This window comes from Felis catus, chromosome E2 (assembly GCF_018350175.1).
Source record: "Felis catus isolate Fca126 chromosome E2, F.catus_Fca126_mat1.0, whole genome shotgun sequence".
Taxonomy (NCBI): Eukaryota; Metazoa; Chordata; class Mammalia; order Carnivora; family Felidae; genus Felis; species Felis catus.
Genome location: NC_058382.1, coordinates 25,810,158 through 25,830,425, shown reverse-complemented (window position 1 = coordinate 25,830,425; position 20,268 = coordinate 25,810,158). Strand labels below are relative to the sequence as shown.

The following is a 20,268-nucleotide window of genomic DNA, read 5'->3' as shown; positions in this document are numbered from 1 at the left end:
GGCAAAGAAAGTCAGAAGACAGAGAAGTATGAGTTCTTATAGCAAGAATTATCATATACTATTTCAGGATGTCTGAAATTATGGAACAGCTTAATGATATAAAAAGGATATTGTATTAAGTAGTAAAAAACACATACAAGTAGGAAGAGATATTTCTGGGATGTCTCAGCAACAAGAGACAGAGTCCCCGGTTAGTAGCAGCTCTACATTCCACTACCCACGTGTAAGCAGAGGCTACCAGCCTCCTACCACCACTGCCATCACTGAGTCCACGAGGGCCATGAGGCTCAATTCTGTGATTTTACAACAGACTCTTTTGGCACCAGACATGACACAGCCAAAACACACATGTGGAGACCTGAGTTCAGTAATGTTTGGGGGAAAATAAAAATGCTTAAAGTTCTTTTTTGGGGAATTGTAAAGTGATACACCATAGAAAAGTTAGGAGAGAAATGTTAAATGTGTAAAACCCATCATCCAAATCCAAATGGCAAACTTCATTTCCCATCCATTTAAATAAAACTAACATGCCACAAATTAAGATTGATTTTGCAAGCAAAAGATAGCAAAGAACATTACATAATGATCTTCGGAGCCTTGAAATAAAATCCTTAATGATTCAATTTAAAGGTTGGCACTTCAGTTACACATGTTGGAGTTTCTGTTTTTTTTCACTGGGGACATTCCAATACCCTCACTTTCTAGGGGTAATGTTAACTTTAACTCAAGGTACTTTCTGACTTTACATTTTTTTTTTTTTTTTTGTAAACAGAAAATCCCAAACTCTAAATATTTTATACTGAAAATGTCACTGGGTTCACATTGGAATATACAAAATAGTTAACAACAACAAAAAAAAAAAAAAAGCAGAGAAGGGGCTGATAAATCATAAATACTGTAAAGGTACATTTTAAAATATCATCTTTTCTAATTAGATCCACTTTTTCTTACAATTTGAATGATAATCTGGAGTGTTAAGAACTTAATTTGAATGACAGCTGAAACATAACTTCCTATTTATTTTCCTATTTTTAGTATTTTCCAGAATTTGTTTAATGTCTGAACTGAACTTTCCCACAAATCATTTCTCTACTTCACTGACTTCTTTTCTGATTGCTAGTATTCTGCTCTATACTTCAAAATGCCTCATATAAATCATAAAACTTATAGAAAAATGTGTGTATATTACTTTCCCAGAGTTAATAGGAAAAACCTCTTTGTTTCAATATTTGTTATTAACATATTCTGAAATGTGTGAGTACACCTGCATTCTAGTGCTTACTTCTGCTAGGTATTCAAATTATTTGTATATATTAACTTAATCATTATAGCAACTTCATAAAGTAGAAACTATTATCATCTTCATTTTGTAGAGAAGGAAACTGAGGCATAGGGATAGTATACAGCTAATGACCTGGACCCAAATTTTAGTTTACTAAGTATCTTATATCAGCTTAATTTTTGTGTGTGTGATTAGTCCTTGTATTCAAAAAAGTATATCCTCTTAACCAGTGTTTCCCACACTGTTAATCTAGTTCATTTAAGTCTCACTGACCTAAATTGACCTATAGCTGATAACCATTAAGCTCTTAATAAGTTTTTTAGTGTGAATTGGATTGAGCTAATTAATTGAACTATACTTTTCTTTTTTTAATTCCAGTATAATTAACACAGTGTTATATTAGTTTAAGGTGCACAATATAATGACTCAATTCTATACATTAGTCAGTGCTCATTAAGATATGTATACTCTTGGGGCATCTGACTGGCTCAGTCAGTAAAGGATGTGACTCTTAATGTCACAGTCATAAATTCAAGGCCTACATTGGGCATGAGGCCTCCTTAAAAAATAATTTTTAAAGGTATGTGTATTCTAAATTCTCTTTATTTGACCCATCCCCCCAGCCACCTCTCCTCTAGCAACCACAAGTTTGTTCTCTGCATTTAAGAGTTGGTTTTTTGTTTTTCTTTCTTTTTTTTTTTTTTTAAATTTTTTTTTCCAACGTTTATTTATTTTTGGGACAGAGAGAGACAGAGCATGAACAGTGGAGGGGCAGAGAGAGAGGGAGACACAGAATCGGAAACAGGCTCCAGGCTCTGAGCCATCAGCCCAGAGCCTGACGCGGGGCTCGAACTCACGGACCGCAAGATCGTGACCTGGCTGAAGTCGGACGCTTAACCAACTGCGCCACCCAGGCGCCCCTGTTTTTCTCTTTTTATCTTTGTTTTGTTTTGTAAATTCCATATATGAGTAATATCATATGGAATTTGTCTTTCTCTGACTTATTTCACTTAGCATGATACCTTCTGGGTCCATCCATGTTGTTGTGGATGGGAATATCTCATTCTTTTTTATGGCTGAATAACATCCCTGTGTGTGTGTGTGTGTGTGTGTGTGCGCGCGCGCGCGCCACATCATCTTTATTTATTCCTCTATCAATGGGCATTTGGGGTTTACATATCTTTACAAATTAGTGTTTTCATTTTTTTGGGTAAATACTCAATAGTGGAGTTACTGGATCATATGGTAATTCTATTTTTAATTTTTTGAGGAACTCTATACTATTCTCCACAGAGGCTATACCAATTTGCATTCCGACCAACAGTACACAAGGATTCCTTTTTCTCCACATTTTTGTCAACGCTTGTGGTTTATGTTTTTTCTTTTAGCTATTCTGACAGGTGTAGAATGGTATCTTATTGTGCTTTCAATTACCATTTCCCTGATAATTAGTGATGTTGACCATCTTATCATGTGACTGTTGGCCACATGTATGTCTTCTTTGAAAAACGTCTATTCTGGTCCTCTGCCCATTTTTAAATCAAATTCTTTGTTTCTTTGGTGTTAAACTGTATAATTTATTTATATATTTTGGATATTAACCCCTCATCAGACATGCCGTTTGCAAATATCTTCTCCCATTGAGTACACTGCCTTTTTGTTGGTGGTTTCCTTCACTGGGCAAAAGCTTTTTATTTTGGTGTAGTCCCAATAGTTTAACTTTGTTTTTGTTTCCCTTACCTCTAGAGACATATCTAGAAAAATGTTTCTATGGCTAATGTCAAAAAAAACACTGTCCAGTTTTCCTTCTAGGACTCAGAGTTTCAGGCCTCACCATTTAGGTCTTTAATCCATTTTGAGATTATTTTTGTGTATAATGTAAGAAACTGATCCAGTTTCATTCTTTTCCAATGTGGCTTTCCATTTTTTCCAGTACCATTCGTATAACATTGTATATCCTTTCCCCCTCTGATGCAGGTTAATTGACCATATAAGTATGGATTTATTTCTGGGCTCTGTGTTCTGTTCCATTGATCTTTGTGTCTATTTTTGTGTCACTAGTATGCTGTTTTGGTTTTACAGCATTGTAGTATATCTTTAAATATGAAATTGTGATACCACTAGCTTTGTTCTTCTTTCTCAATATTTGGGGTATTTTGTAATTCCATAAAATTTTAGGATTATTTGTTTTAGTTCTGTGAAAAATGTCACTGGAATTTTGATAGGAATTACATCTGTAATTGTATCTGTAGATTTCTGTGAGTAATATGGACACTATAACAATATTGGTTCTTCTAATCCATGAACATACAATATCTTTTCTTTTTTGTATCATTTTTAATTTCTTTCATCAGTGTTTTATACTTTTTGGAGTACAGGTCTTTCACTTCCTTGGTTAAGTTTATTCCTAGTTGAGCTATACTCAACCAGGTGTGCAATTGAGCTATACTTTTCAGTTAAAAGATAACCTACCAGGCAAAAAATTTGGATATCTGAAAGGTACAGTCAGTTACTAAATCTATTTCTCTCACCATAAGGAGTAAAGGAAATTAATACACCACTAACATCAGTCATCAGTCATCAGTTATCATTGTTTATCAAGCCCACTAAACCAGAACTCAAGATGTTGATCGCACCACCTACAGAAAAAAAAAAAATGTTAAGTTTTATATGAAAGGTGTGAGTATCTGATTAGGATAAAAAAAAATCAGCTCTACAATATGGAAGGGAATTTTACATGAAATGTGTATACATTTGGTGTTTGACAATCCTAATATATTTGATCTTTCAAATGGCGTCATTTCAAAAAGGAAAAAGAAAGATTTGGTTTAGCACAAAGGCCAAGACTTGGATTGGAGGCAGATATGCATATACTGACATCATGACAGGTTGGGAAAGATACCGTACTTTTTCTTGGACCTGTTTATGGGCACTGAGAGTAATTTCTTGCTTTAATTTTAAGTGAATTTCATCTGTTATCATATGTAGAAAAATAAGAGATGAAAAGACAAATAATACAGTTGCAATCTAGTACTTTGATTTTTATTCAAATTCTACACATTTAAATAACAAAAAAAACCCCACTCAAATCAGCAAATTACCTTGAATGTAGTTCTGTGCTGCCATTATTATATTTGCTGCCTCTTTCCCAGACACCAAAGTCGGGTACACGGTAAACTCTTTCTACACAAAATACCAGGTTTTGAATAAAAGATACCTAAAAGAAAAGAAAAGAAAAGAAACATAAGGTCACATGGAGCAACAGGCTCTTTAGATACTGTAAGAATATTAGATACCATTTGAAATCCAATTAGACACTTGCCTACCAACACTCTTTTAACACGTTCAGGGGAGTTCTGGGAAGATGGTGGCGTAGGACGACACTGGGCTCATCGCACATAGATTCCACCCACATATGCCTAAATAACCCAGAAAACTGCCAGAAGACTAGCAGAGCAGACTCTCCAGAGCCAAGGATAGACAAGAGGCCCATGGAAGAGGTTATGCGGACAGAGAGGTGATGCAGACTAAAAGAATTGGCAGGAGGGAGCCAGAGCGGGAGAGGGGCAGCCCGCCTAGCAAGGTAGAGCCCCTGAAGTCTGGACTGCAAAAGCTGAGGGGCCAGACTCCATGAGTTCTGACAGCCAGCAGGACTTAATACCTGGAATGTTAAAAGTTAACAGCTTTGCTCTCAGAGAGCAGGGAAGGAGAGAGGACGCCAGGAGGGAGAGTTGTTGAGCCCTGGAAGGACAGAGCCCAGCGGGGGGACAAAGGCACTGGCAAGCACCATTTCCCTCTCCTATCCCCCAGCCAAAATTCCAAAGGGAACCAGTTCCCATCACTGAATTTCCTTGCACCGCACAAATACCCAACGCTGCACTTCTGTGATTCCATCCCTCCCACGGGTCTGCCTCCCTCCTGGTGCAGCAGGGCCCCTCCCGCAGCAGACCAGCTAAGGCAAAGCAAGCTGAGCCTGCCCCTCCTGCCCCTGTGCACCTTGCGGATCCACCCCTGCTAATACGTCCTTGGTCAGATCCCATTGAAGGAGCACCACAAGCCTGGCAGTGTGCAAGCAGGCCAGACAGGGGCTACACCACTCCAAAGTGAGCCCTACCCCTGGGAGAGGGGAAGATAAGGTACACACCAGTCTGACTGTGGCCCAGTGGTGGGCAAGGGGCAGACATGTAGTCTGAGTGTGGCCCCGCCCACCAACACAAGTTTTTCCAGACACCACAAGGGAAGTGCCCTGCAGTTTGGAGCTAATGCAGGGCCTAGCCAAAATAACGAAACGGAAGAATTCTCCTCAAAAGAAACTCCAGAAGTAGCGACAGCTAACAAAATGATCAAACCGATTTAAACAATATAACGGAAAAAGAATTTAGAATAATAGTCATAAAATTAATCGCTGAGGTTAAAAAAAGCATAGAGGACAGCAGAGAATCTACTGCTACAGAGATCAAGGGACTAAAAAATAGTCATGAGAAATTACAAAATGCTATAAATGAGGTGCAAAACAAAATGGAGGCGGCCACAGAACGGATTGAAGAGGCAGAGAGAATAAGTGAATTAGAAGATAAAATTACGGAAAAAGAGGAAGCAGAGAAAAAGAGATAAAAAAAAATCCAGAGGTATGAGGGGAGAATTAGAGAACTAAGTGATGCAATCAAAAGGAACAATATCTGTATCATAGGAATTCCACAAGAAGAAGACAGAAATGGGCTGAAGGTGTACTTGAACAAATCATAGCTGAGACCTTCCCTGATCTGGGGAAGGAAACAGGCATTGAAATCCAAGAGGCACAGAGACGCCCTTCAGTGTAACTTCAATCGATCTTCTGCCGGACATATCACAGTGAAACCAACAAAAAAACAAGGATAAAGAGAATTCTGAAAGCAGCTAGGGATAAACAGGCCCTAACATACTAAGGTAGATACAAAAGGGCAGTAGCAGACCTATCTACTGAAACTTGGCAGGCCAGAAAGGAATGGCGGGAAATCTTCAATGTGATGAACAGAAAAAATATGCACCTGAGAATCCTTTATCCAGCAAGTCTGTCATTCAGAATAGAAGGAGAGATAAAGGTCTTCCCAAACAAACAAAAAATGAAGGAATTCATCACCACTAAACCAGCCTTACAAGAGATCCTAAGGGGGATTCTGAGAGTTAAATGTTACAAGGACCACAAAGGACCAGAGACATCACTACAAGCATGAAACCTACAGACATCATAATGACTCTAAACCCATATCTTTCCATAACACTGAACGTAAATGGACTAAATGCTCCAACGAAAAGACATAGGGTATCAGAATGGATAAAAAAACAAGACCCACGTATTTGCTGTCTACAAGAGACTCCTTTTAGACCTGAGGACACCTTTAGATTGAAAGTAAAGGGATGGAGAACCATCTATCATGCTACTGGAAGTCAAAAGAAAGCTGGAGTAGCCATACTTATATCAGACAAACTAGACTTTACATTAAAAGTTGTAACAAGAGATGAAGAAGGGCATTATATAATAATCACAGGGACTATCCATCAGGAAGAGCTAACAATTATAAATGTCTATGTGCCGAATACAGGAGCCCCCAAATATATAAAACAATTAATCACAAACATAAGCAACCTTATTGATAAGAATGTGGTAATTGCAGGGGACTTTAATACTCCACTTACAACAATGGATAGACCATCTAGACACAGGATCAATAAAGAAACAAGGTCCCTGAATGATACATTGGATCAGATGGACTTGACAGATATATTTAGAACTCTGTATGCCAAAGTAACAGAATGTACTTTCTTCTTGAGTGCACATGAAACATTCTCCAAGATAGACCACATACTTGGTCACAAAACAGCCCTTCATAAGTATACAAGAATTGAGATCCTACCATGCACACTTTCAGACCACAATGCTATGAAGCTTGAAATCAGCCATAGGAAAAAGTCTGGAAAACCTCCAAAAGCATGGAGGTTAAAGAACACCCTACTAAAGAATGAATGGGTCAACCAGGCAATTAGAGAAGAAATTAAAAAATATATGGAAACAAATGAAAATGAAAATACAACAGTCCAAAACCTTTGGGATGTAACGAAGGCAGCCCTGAGAGGAAAATACATTGCAGTCCAGGCCTATCTCAAGACACAAGAAAAATCCCAAATACAAAATCTAACAGCACACCTAAAGGAAATAGAAGCAGAACAACAAAGACACCCCAAACCCAGCAGAAGAAGAGAAATAATAAAGATCAGAGCAGAAATAAACAACATAGAATCTAAAAGAACTGTAGAGCAGATCAATGAAACCAAGAGTTGGCTTTCTGAAAAAATAAACAAAATTGATAAACCTCTAGCCAGGCTTCTCAAAAAGAAAAGGGAGATGACCCAAATAGATAAAATCATGAATGAAAATGGAATTATTACAACCAATCCCTCAGAAATACAAGCAATTATCAGGGAATACTATAAAAAATTATATGCCAGTAACCTGGACAACCTGGAAGAAATGGACAAATTCCTAAGCACCCACGCACTTCCAAAACTCAAACAGGAAGAAATAGAAAACTTGAACACACCCATAACCAGCGAAGAAACTAAATCAGTTATCAAAAATCTCCCAACAAATAAGAGTCCACGACCAGATGGCTTCCCTGGGGAGTTCTACTAGACATTTAAAGCAGAGATAATACCTATCCTTCTCAAGCTGTTCCAAAAAATAGGAAGGGAAGGAAAACTTCCAGACTCATTCTATGAAGCCAGCATTACTTTGATTCCTAAACCAGACAGAGACCCAGCAAAAAAAGAGAACTACAGGCCAATATCCCTGATGAATATAGATGCAAAAATTCTCAATAAGATACTAGCAAATAGAATTCAATAGCATAAAAAGAATTATTCACCAGGATCAAGTGGGATTCATTCCTGGGATGCAGGGCTGGTTCAACATTCGCAAATCAATGTAATACATCACATTAATGAAAGAAAAGATAAGAACCATATGACCCTGTCAATCCATGCAGAAAAACCATTTGACAAAATTCAGCATCCTTCTTAATAAAAACCCTCAAGAAAGTCGGGATAGAAGGAACATACTTAAACATCATAAAACCATTTACGAAAAAGCCCACAGCTAACATCATCCTCAATGGGGAAAAACTGAGAGCTTTTTCCCTGAGATCAGGAACACGACAGGGATGTCTACTTTCACCGCTGTGGTTCAACATAGTATTGGAAGTGCTTGCTAGCATCAGAAGACAACAGAAGGAAATCAAAGACATCAAAATTGGCAAAGATGAAGTCAAGCTTTCACTTTTTGCAGATGACATGATATTATACATGGAAAACCCGACAGACTGCACCAAAAGTCTACTAGAACTGATACATGAATTCAGCAAAGTCGCAGGATACAAAATCAATGTAGAGAAATCAATTGCATTCTTATACACTAATAATGAAGCAACAGAAAGACAAATAAAGGAACTGATCCCATTCACAATTGCACCAGGAAACATCAAACACCTAGAAATAAACCTAACGAAAGATGCATAAGATCTCTATGCTGAAAACTATAGAAAACTTATGAAGGAAATTGAAGAAGGTATAAAGAAATGGAAAAACATTCCATGCTCATGGATTGGAACAATAAATACTGTTAAAATGTCAATACTACCCAAAGCTATCTACACATTCAATGCAATTCCAATCAAAATTGCACCAGCATTCTTCTCGAAACTAGAACAAGCAATCCTAAAATTCATATGGAACCACAAAAGGTCCCGAATAGCCAAAGGAATTTTGAAGAAGACCAAAGCAGGAGGCATCACAATCCCAGACTTCTCTAGAGAACTAACTCTAGAACTTCTCTAAAGAACTAACCCAGATGGACAACAGGCACATGGAAAGATGCTCAACGTTGCTCCTTATCAGGGAAATACAAATCAAAACGACACTCAGATACCACCTCATGCCAGTCAGAATGGCCAAAATGAACAAATCAGGAGACTAAAGATGCTGGAGAGGATGTGGAAAAACGGGAACCCTCTTGCACTGTTGGTGGGAATGCAAACAGGTGCAGCCGCTCTGGAAAAGTGTGGATGTTCCTCAAAAAATCAAAAATAGATCTACCCTATGACCCAGCAATAGCACTGCTAGGAATTTACCCAAGGGATACAGGAGTGCTGATGCATAGGGGCACTTGTACCCCAATGTTTATAGCAGACTTTCTCTCTTTTTTTTAAATGTTCATTTATTTATTTTTTTCAATATATGAAGTTTATTGTCAAATTGGTTTTCATAGAACCCCCAGTGCTCATCCCAAAAGGTGCCGTCCTCAATACCCATCACCCACCACCCCCTCCCTCCCACCCCCCATCAACCCTCAGTTTGTTCTCAGTTTTTAAGAGTCTCTTATGCTTTGGTTCTCTTCCACTCCAACCTCTTTTTTTTTTCCTTCCCCTCCCCCATGGTTTTCTGTTAAGTTTCTCAGGATCCACATAAGAGTGAAAACATATGGTATCTGTCTTTCTCTGTATGGATTATTTCACTTAGCATCACACTCTCCAGTTCCTTCCACGTTGCTACAAAATGCCATATTTCATTCTTTCTCATTGCCACGTAGTACTCCATTGTGTATATAAAACACAATTTCTTTATCCATTCATCAGTTGATGGACATTTAGGCTCTTTCCCTAATTTGGCTACTGTTGAGAGTGCTGCTATAAACATTGGGGTACAAGTGCCCCTATTCATCAGCACTCCTGTATCCCTTGGGTAAATTCCTAGCAGTGCTATTGCTGGGTCATAGGGTAGGTCTATTTTTAATTTTCTGAGGAACCTCCACACTGTTTTCCAGAGTGGCTGCACCAGTTTGCATTCCAACCAACAGTGCAAGAGGGTTCCCGTTTCTCCACATCCTCTCCAGCATCTTTAGTCTCCTGATTTGTTCATATTGGCCACTCTGACTGGCGTGAGGTGATATCTGCGTGAGGTTTTTATTTGTATTTCCCTAATAAAGAGCGACGTTGAGCATCTTTTCATGTACCTGTTGGCCATCCGGATGTCTTCTTTAGAGAAGTGTCTATTCATGTTTTCTGCCCATTTCTTCACTGGATTATTCATTTTTCGGGTGTGGAGTTTGGTGAGCTCTTTATAGATTTTGGATACTAGCCCTTTGTCCTTTGTCATTTGCAAATATCTTTTCCCATTCCGTTGGTTGCCTTTTAGTTTTGTTGGTGGTTTCCTTTGCTGTGCAGAAGCTTTTTATCTTCATGAGGTTCCAGTAGTTCATTTTTGCTTTTAATTCCCTTGCCTTTGGGGATGTGTCGAGTAAGAGATTGCTATGGCTGAGGTCAGAGAGGTCTTTTCCTGCTTTCTCCTCTAGGGTTTTGATGGTTTCCTGTCTCACATTCAGGTCCTTTATCCATTTTGAGTTTGTTTTTGTGAATGGTGTGAGAAAGTGGTCTAGTTTCAATCTTCTGCATGTTGCTGTCCAGTTCTCCCAGCACCATTTGTTAAAGAGGCTGTCTTTTTTCCATTGGATTTTCTTTCCTGCTTTGTCAAAGATTAGTTGGCCATACTTTTGTGGGTCTAGTTCTAGGGTTTCTATTCTATTCCATTGGTCTATGTGCCTGCTTTTGTGCCAATACCATGCTGTCTTGATGACGACAGCTTTGTAGTAGAGGTTAAAGTCTGGGATTGTGATGCCTCCTGCTTTGGTCTTCTTCAAAATTCCTTTGGCTATTCGGGGCCTTTTGTGGTTTCATATGAATTTTAGGATTGCTTGTTCTAGTTTCGAGAAGAATGCTGGTGCAATTTTGATTGGAATTGCATTGAATGTGTAGATAGCTTTAGGTAGTATTGACATTTTGACAATATTTATTGTTCCAATCCATGAGCACGGAATGTTTTTCCATTTCTTTATACCTTCTTCAATTTCCTTCATAAGCTTTGTATAGTTTTCAGCATACAGATCTTTTACATCTTTGGTTAGATTTATCCCTAGGAATTTTATGCTTCTTGGTGCAATTGTGAATGGGATCAGTTTCTTTATTTGTCTTTCTGTTGCTTCATTATTAGTGTATAAGAATGCAACTGATTTCTGTACATTGATTTTGTATCCTATAGCAGCACTTTCAACAATAGCCAAATTATGCAAAGAGGCTAAATGTCAATCAACTGATGAATGGATAAAAAATTGTGGTTTATATACATAATGGAATACTATGTGGCAATGAGAAAGAATGAAATATGGCCTTTTGTAGCAATGTGGATGGAACTGGAAAGTGGTATGCTAAGTGAAATACGTCACAGAGAAAGACAGATACCATATGTTTTCACTCTTATGTGGATCCTAAGAAACTTACCAGAAGACCATGGGGGAGGGGATGGAAAAAGAAAAAAAGTTTGGAGAGGGAGCGAACCAAAATGTAAGAGACTCTTAAAAACTGAGAACTGAGGGTTGATGGGGGGTGGGAGGGAGGGAAAGGTGGGTGATGCGTATTGAGGAGGGCACCTGTTGGGATGAGCACTGGGTGTTGTATGGAAACAAATTTGACAATAAATTTCATATTAAAAAATTAAAAAAAGAAATTGAATCAATAATAAATGAGTTTATAAGACAGAAAGTATCAGATCTAAACAGTTTACTAGTGAAGTCTATCAAACATTTAAAGAATAAATTATATCAATTCTCCACAATCTCTTTCAGAGGATAGGAACAGAAGGAATACTTCCTACTTCATTATATGAGCAATACCCTAATACCAAAAACAAGACAAATACGTTATTAAAAAACTAAAGACCAGTCTCTTATGAAGAGAGATGCAAGAATCCTCAACAAAATTTTAGCAAATTGATTCCAAGAAAGTATAAAAAGTATTACACAACACAACCAATTGGGCTTTATCTTAGGCATGAAAGCTGGTTCCCTATTAGAAAACCAATTAACATAGAAATTACATAAACACTGTAAAAGTGAAAAATCATTTGATCATCAGATGCAGAAAAGCATTTGAGAAAATCCAACATCATTCATCATAAAAAATCTCAATAAAATAGGAATAGAGGGGAACTTTCACAGCTTGACAAAGATTGTCTATGAAAAACCTAAAATCATACTTAATGGTGAGAAACTTAATCCTTCTCACTAAAATCAGATGCAAGGCAAATATGTCCCTTCTTACCACTTGTTTCAACATTGTACCTCAAGTCCTTGTTAATGCAATAAGGCAAGAAAAGGAAATAAAAGGTACATGGATTGGGAAAGAAGGCACATAACTGTTTTTCACCACAGGAGACATAATTGTCTATTTAGAAAAACCAAAGGAATCAACAAAGAAACTGGAACTAATAAGTGAATATAACAAGTTTTAGGATATAAGTGTAACATACAAAAGTCAATTGCTCTCCTATAAACCAACAACAAACAAATAGAATTTGAAAGTAAAAACAGCACATCCACAAATGAAATACTTAGGCATACAGCTAACAAAATTTATAAGAACAAGATTTATATGAAGAAAACTACAAACTGATGAATGAAATCAAAGATGACTAAATAAATAGAGATGTTCCACGTTGGGTCAGGAAGACTCAATATTGTGAAGATATCACTTCTTCCTAAATCTATAGACTCTATAAATCCCAATCCCAATACCAGCAAGTTATTTTATGGACATCAACAGATTCTTAAGTTGTATAATGAAGCAAAAGGCCCAAATAGCCAACTCTATGTTGAAAAACAACAACAAAATTGGAGAACTCATACTACCCAACTTCAAAAGCTATGGTAAAAAAAAAAGCTGTGTAAAGCTGTGGTGATCAAGATTGTGTGGTATAGGCAAAAGAATAAACAAATAAATCAATAAAACAAAATATATATCCCCAAAACAGACCCCCATAAATACAGTCAATTGATCTGTAAGAAAGGAACAAAGGCAACATAATGGAACAAAGATAAGCTCTTCAAATAATGGTGCTGGAATAAGTAGACATCCACACACACACACACAAAATAATAATAATCTAGAGGTAGACCTTACACCCTTTAAAAAAAACTTAAAAATGGATTATAAATCTAAATATAAAAGCTAAACCACAAAATTCCTAGAAAACAACATGGGAGAAAGTCTAGATGACCCTAGGTATAGTGCTGCCTTTTTATTTTTTATTTTTAATGTTTATTTATTTTGAGAGAGAGACAACAGGGGAGGAGCAGAGAGAGGGAGACAGAGGATCCCAAGCAGGCTCCACATTGTCAGCGTGGAGCCTGATGCAGGGCTCGAATTCATGAACAGTGAGATCATGATCTGAGTGGAAACCGAGTCAGTCGCTTAACTAACTGAGCCACCCAGGCACCCCATTGACGCCTTTTTAGATACAACACCAAAGAAATCATTCATGAAATAAATAATTGATAATCTGGACTTGAATACAGTTTACAACTTCTGCTCTGTTAAAGACACTACCAAGAGAATGAGAACACAAGCCACAGATTGGGAGAAAATATTTGCAAAAGACACATCTGATAGAGCACTGCTAGTCCGAATTCTATAAAGAACACTTAAAACTCAATAATAAGAAAACAACCAATCCAGGGGCGCCTGGGTGACTCAGTCAGTTGAGGGTCCCACTCTTGATTTTGGCTCAGGTATTGATCCCAGGATCATGGGACTGAGCCCTGCATTGGGCTCTGCATGGAGTGTGGGGTCTACTTAAGATTCTTATTCTCTCTCCCCCTCTGCCCCTTGGTCACTCTCTCTCTCTCCTAAATTAAACTTAATTAATTAAAAAAGTAGAATTAAAAAAAATAAAAACAACCAACTCAATTTTTTAAATGGGCCAAAACCTTAACAAACATTGTATGTTTACAATGCATGCTTACAATTCTGTAATTTTTGGGATTCTAGCCCAGAATACTTATAACCCATACCTTCCTTTCTATATCCAAATACAAATATTTCCATTTGGCTTTCCCATTAAACACTATGTTCCACAGTTTGTAAGCCCTTCTCAATTGTTTTTCTCTATAACACAACTGATTTTTCCTACTCTTGGTCTAGAAACATATTTTTGCTACTATGTCTTCTTAATCACCCATATCATTCTGACACCAAGTCGTGATATTTTTCACATCAGTTCTTTGGTCATAAAGATTTTGTGAATCTTGTGAATCATGTCTGACATTCAAACCTTCCATAATCTTCCCACCCTATCCGCATGTGCCTCTGTATATATACTCTACTGTCTGACAGGAACATTAGATTCCAGTTGAGCTTGGTTTTGCTCATTTTCAAGTGAAACAGTTTTCTATGAATCTTTCTTCAGTCCCATATCAAACCTTTCCTCCCTGGTGAAGCCTTTGACTTCTTTCTCTTAAATCAAATTGCACTTAGAGTCAAGACCAGAGTTATTAATTTTCCTTTGTTTTATGTGATCTTCCCCCAACCTCTACTTACTATCCAGGTCTACCACCCTTTATTTGCAATACAAAAATCCCACAAACTCTGAAACCAGTTGTTTTTGTTTAACTCATTTGTCAAAATTCAGAAATGATGAGGTTATCTACCTTATTCATCTCACTTTATGTGAATATGTGTATGTCTTATGCAAAAATATTAATGTGTGATGATGAGATTTTGCCCTAAACTGTGCTGGGGCCATTACATAAATAAGGTATCTTTTTTTTTTTTAAGTTTTCATTTAAATTCCAGTTAATATAAAATGTAGTATTAGTTTCAGGTGTACAATATAGTGATTCACCACCTCCATACAACACTCATTGCTCATCACAACAAATGCCCTCCTTAATCTCCATCACCTATGTAACCCATCCCCCTATGCACCTCCCCTCTGGTAACCATCAGTTTGTTCTCTATAATTAAGACTCAGAAAAAGACATATGCCATATATTTTTATTCATTTGTGGAATTTAAGAAACAAATGAGCAAAGGGAAAAATACAGAGAGAGGCAAACCAAGATTAAGGTACCTGATTTAAACGGTATTTCATTTTTTAAAACCCAAATTCTGATATCTAAAACATATTTGGTCCCAAATGTTTTTTCATATAAGGAATTAAGGACCTGTATAACTTTTTTTTTAATGTTTATTTATTTTTGAGAGAGACAGAGACAGAATGTGAGTGGGGGGCAGAGAGAGAGGGAGACACGGAATCCGAAGCAGGCTCCAGGCTCCAAGTGGTCAGCACAAAGCCTGACCCGGGGCTCAAACTCATGAACCGTGAGATCATGACCTGAGCCGAAGTCAGAAGCTCAACCGACTGAGCCACCCAGGTGCCCCGAACCTGTATAACTTCTTTAAACTAAGAAACTGAGAACAAACTGAGGGTTGATTGGTGGTGGGAGATGGGTATTGAGGAGGGCACCGTTTGGGATGAGCACTGGGTGTTGTATGGAAACCAATTTGACAATAAATTTCATATTTAAACAAACAAACAAACAAACAAACAAACTCAGAAACACACGTATGTTGTCTTCCACACAAAATGCTGTGCTTTCATAAGAAGGACTGGGCATTTGGAGGGATTGCTAGGATATGAAAATCAAGATCATAACCATTTATAAGGTCAGGGTATTTTGTGTACAAACTTCAATTCTGAACCCAGTTTATGTACCCAATGTTGTTAGCCCTTTGCTTCACCTTCATACCAATTTCTAGTTTGTGTTGCCTTACTTTGAAGATGTATCTTTGAAAGCCACTTTTGGAAAAAAGACTATAGAGAAAGATTTCTCATCTGAAAGAGCTGTAACAGTCATAATCAAATGTTTCCAGTGACTTTTTCTGGATATGTTTAGCTTACCTATAAATAACTCAAATATCAGATATCATTTCAAAACAGTTAAATGTCAATGAAATGATCACAATTTTGGAGATGGTGAATTGGTATAACACTGTGCTTAAAAACAAAATCTTAATGGACTTAATAAAATTAAGGTATGTGTAATAAAAAAACAATGACAATTAGAGATTAAGGCCTCACATTTAATAAGCAAATACAATTTTAATTAGTTTACCATAAATTCCAAAGGCAAAGAACAATTTAACTCTCTATGTCTATATATTATCAAACATAATATATATATGTGTATATAAATATATAAACATTTATAAGAGAATAATTTGTGAATAAAAAAGTTAAGACACTATAGAGAAATCAGATAAGGAGGACTAATATTGCAAATAACTTAATTAAAAATCCTTATAAATGAGGCTTTTGACAAATATTCACTAAAATAAAACAATTCAGATCATATGCCAAATGTAAGTTTAAATGATTTATTATACATGCTAAGTTAGCAATGAGTACTATGAAACTGATTTCTATTTACTGTTCCTTTCCTACTAGAAATATGTTAGAAGCCCCCTTTCCATAGTTTCAAAAAGATATTTATTTGTAAATTAAGTTTGCCTAAATACAAGTGCATATTGAAAGGGTTTTTCCATCCTGTATCTTGTAGTCATCTAAAGGTTTAAGGCTTTCATGATTTTACATACTCTTTGGAATGATTGAGCCCCTACCTTCAGGCAGTGGTTGCTAGGGAAGGAAAATGATGTAGGTGGCCTTAATTTATTTCACATATACCATCCTTGAAACCCAAGGTAAAGTGGTTTTAGTTCTGGCACAATACCTACCTACCAAAGCATATGCTACCAAAGTGCGTGCAGAGCAACCTCCTCAGCAATTGGTGTGTGAAAGTGAGTTCCACCTGGTTTTCTTTTCCTCTTATGGTACTTTCAAAGCAAAAGCCTCCATTCTTGCTTTGCCCTGTTTTCTCTTCCCATTTTTTCTTTTTTTCTTTTACATTTTTTTTCAACGTTTTTTATTTATTTTTGGGACAGAGAGAGACAGAGCATGAACGGGGGAGGGGCAGAGAGAGAGGGAGACACAGAATCTGAAACAGGCTCCAGGGTCCGAGCCATCAGCCCAGAGCCTGACGCGGGGCTCGAACTCACAGACCGCGAGATCGTGACCTGGCTGAAGTCGGACGCTTAACCGACTGCGCCACCCAGGCGCCCCTCTTCCCATTTTCTCTAATCCTTAATTCTTTCTGTTGCTAAATATCCTCAACAAAAATGATTCACAGTTCATGTAAATAGAACTCAATATTCTCACAGCAGGGGGACAAAAGGTTTTGAGACTAAATTCAAGTGTACTAGAATTTTCCATTAGAGTAACTTTCTACTAGGTAGGAGAAGCTTGAAAACTGAAGTCGATTTTCTTTTTTCAAGAGACTCCTAAATATGTTAATATACAAATAACACTGTTTTCTTTAATTTGCCTAGGCTCTACATACTGTGTGCAAACTTAACCAAAAAGTTAAGGTTCAGAAGATGAAAAAAATTTTACTTTAGGGCATAGATTTTTCTATTCAAATTCTCATTTCTCAAAATGTTCACTCTTTAAAGTACTGCATAGGGATAATTTACCTATCAGAAATGTCTTGATCCTCCAAAGAACTCAGTTAAAGGACTATATTTTTTAAGTTACACAACATTACACACATGCATAAAAAGCACAAAAAATAAATAACAGACACCCATGGAATCATTAAATAAATTTAACAAATGTTAACATGCTGCCTTCTCTGCTTTAGATCTTACTTTTAAGCACATGAAACAGAAACAGTTGAAGCTCTTATTCTATAGCCAAGTCCCTCCCACTTCTCCCAGAAGTAACTAGTAACCTGAAATTGGTGTAAATAATTCTTCATAATGTTTTCAAGCTTTTATCACATACATATGAAGAACAGTTGTTTTTACATCTTGAAATTTTGTATAAATGGCATCACGCTATATATATGTATCCTTTTACAGTTTGACTTTTTTTAACGTTATTTTTTACATTAATCCATGTTGATATATGTGAATCTAATTGGTTTTAACACCTATATAATAGTCCAATCATTTGACAATGCCACAATTCACTCATTTGTATGCCTAAATATGGATATTTAGGTTAACAAATGTTTAAATTTTGGACTAATTTTAGACTTACACAGAAGTTAAAAATAGTTCAGTTTCCATATATCCCTCATCTAGCTTTCTCTAATGTTAACATCTTATTATCTGTGATTAAATGATCAGAATCAAGAAATTAACATTAGTACAATACTATTAACTAAAGAATGTATTAGAATTTCATCTGTTTTTACTCATGTCATTCTGTTCCAGTATCCTAACCAGCATACTTCCTCGTTGTATTTAGTTTGTAATTAGGGGAGTCTTAGTTTATTTTACCCTCACTCCTGGTTTTTTATGACCTTGACAGTTTTAAAGACTATTAACCAGTTATTTTATCACAATTTTAGTTTACCTAATATTTTCTTAAAACTGGACTGAGGTTATGTACATTTGGCAACAGGTTATGCATTTTTGGCAAAAATGTGATAGAAATAATGTTGTGACTTTCTTAGTTCATCATAGCAGGGGGATGGTGACAATGTCTTCTTACAGGTGGTGATAACCCTGGTCACTTAGTTACAGTGGTTCCTACTGGGGTTCTCCTCTATAATGTTACTATCTTTCCCTCTGTAGTTAATAAATATATTAAGGGAAATGCTTTAAGACTTATATAGATTGTTTTTCTTCATGTTTTCACCCGATAATTTTAGCATTTATCAGTAAATCTTCCATATAATAATTATTACTGTAGTTCTTGCCTAAAGGTGATTTTCTATTTCCCTGTTCACTTTTATTTATTATTTAGAATTCTACTGTAATAAATGTTTTATGTAACATTATTGCAATGAACATCTTAGTATGCTTCTAGGAAAGAGTTTCCTAACCATTGTGACAACATAGAAATGTTATTTGTACAACACACTGAAGTAACTGAACAAGACTCTTGGCAGCCAGAAGTTACTATCCTGGGAGGTGACACAAATAGCTTTAGGATGAAGGACTCAGTTCTTTGGCCTATCTTAACCTGTTTGTGGTATCCTAGTAGGAAAGTTCTGACCTAAGGTACATATCTGAAAGTTGAATCGCTGAAAGTTGAAGTGCTAAGTGCACTTTCAACTTTACTAGATGTTGTCAAAATGTCCTCCATAGTTTAAAAAAACCTATGACCAGGGCACCAGGGTGGTTCATTGGTTAAGCATCCAGCTCTTGACTCTGGTTCAGGTAATGATCTCATGGTTCCGGAGTTCAAGCCCAGCACTGGGGTCTCCATTGGCAGTACAGGGCCTGCTTGGGATTCTCTTTCTGCCCCTCCCCCACTCACATGCTCTGTCTCCCTCTCTCAAAATAAATAAACTTAATAAACACACAAATAATACCCCTTAAAAAGGGGGGAAAGGTGCCTGGGTGGCTCAGTTGGTTAAGCATCTGACTGCAGCTCAGGTCATGATCTCATGGCTTGTGGGTTTGAGACCCCATCAGGCTTTGTGCTGACAGCTCACAGCCTGGAGCCTGCTTAGGATTCTGTCTCCCTATCTTTCTGTCGCTCCCGTGCTTGTACTGTCTCTTGCTCTCTCTTTCTCTCTCTCTCAAAAAAAAAAAAAAGTTAAAAAATTTAAGAACAGGGGCGCCTGGGTGGCTCAGTCCATTAAGCGTCCGACTTCGGCTCAGGTCATGATCTCACCGTCTGTGAGTTCCAGCCCCACGCCGGGCTCTGTGGTGACCGCTCAGAGCCTGGAGCCTGTTCCAGATTCTGTGTCTCCCTCTCTCTCTGCCCCTCCCCTGTTCATGCTCTGTGTCTCTCTGTCTCAAAAATAAATAAACGTTAAACAAAAATTTTTTTTTTTTAAATTTAAGAACAAAACAAACAAAAAAACTTGTGACCAAGTTCTGACCAATAAGATTAAGCTAAAGTCCCTGGGTCAGGCGTCTAGATACTTTTTTTAAAGCCCATTCTTCTTTCCCAATTCTTATCTACTAGTGTATACATGATACCTGGAAGAATAGCACCTTTTGTACAATTATTTGGATAAATATCCAAATGCTAAAGATGGCAGAATAGGAGAA

General features: G+C 37.1%; 1 protein-coding gene across 7 annotated transcripts in view; it reads right to left on the bottom strand.

The window, feature by feature from the left end:
• The window catches only part of PHKB (phosphorylase kinase regulatory subunit beta), a 269,459-nt gene that overhangs the window by 151,059 nt on the left and 98,132 nt on the right, over nt 1-20,268 (bottom strand). For all 7 annotated transcript variants that reach the window (XM_019819691.3, XM_011290177.3, XM_011290178.3 and 4 more), the window contains one exon: nt 4,384-4,499. In XM_019819691.3, coding sequence (XP_019675250.1) covers nt 4,384-4,499 — 116 coding nt within the window. The remainder of the gene's footprint in view (nt 1-4,383; nt 4,500-20,268) is intronic.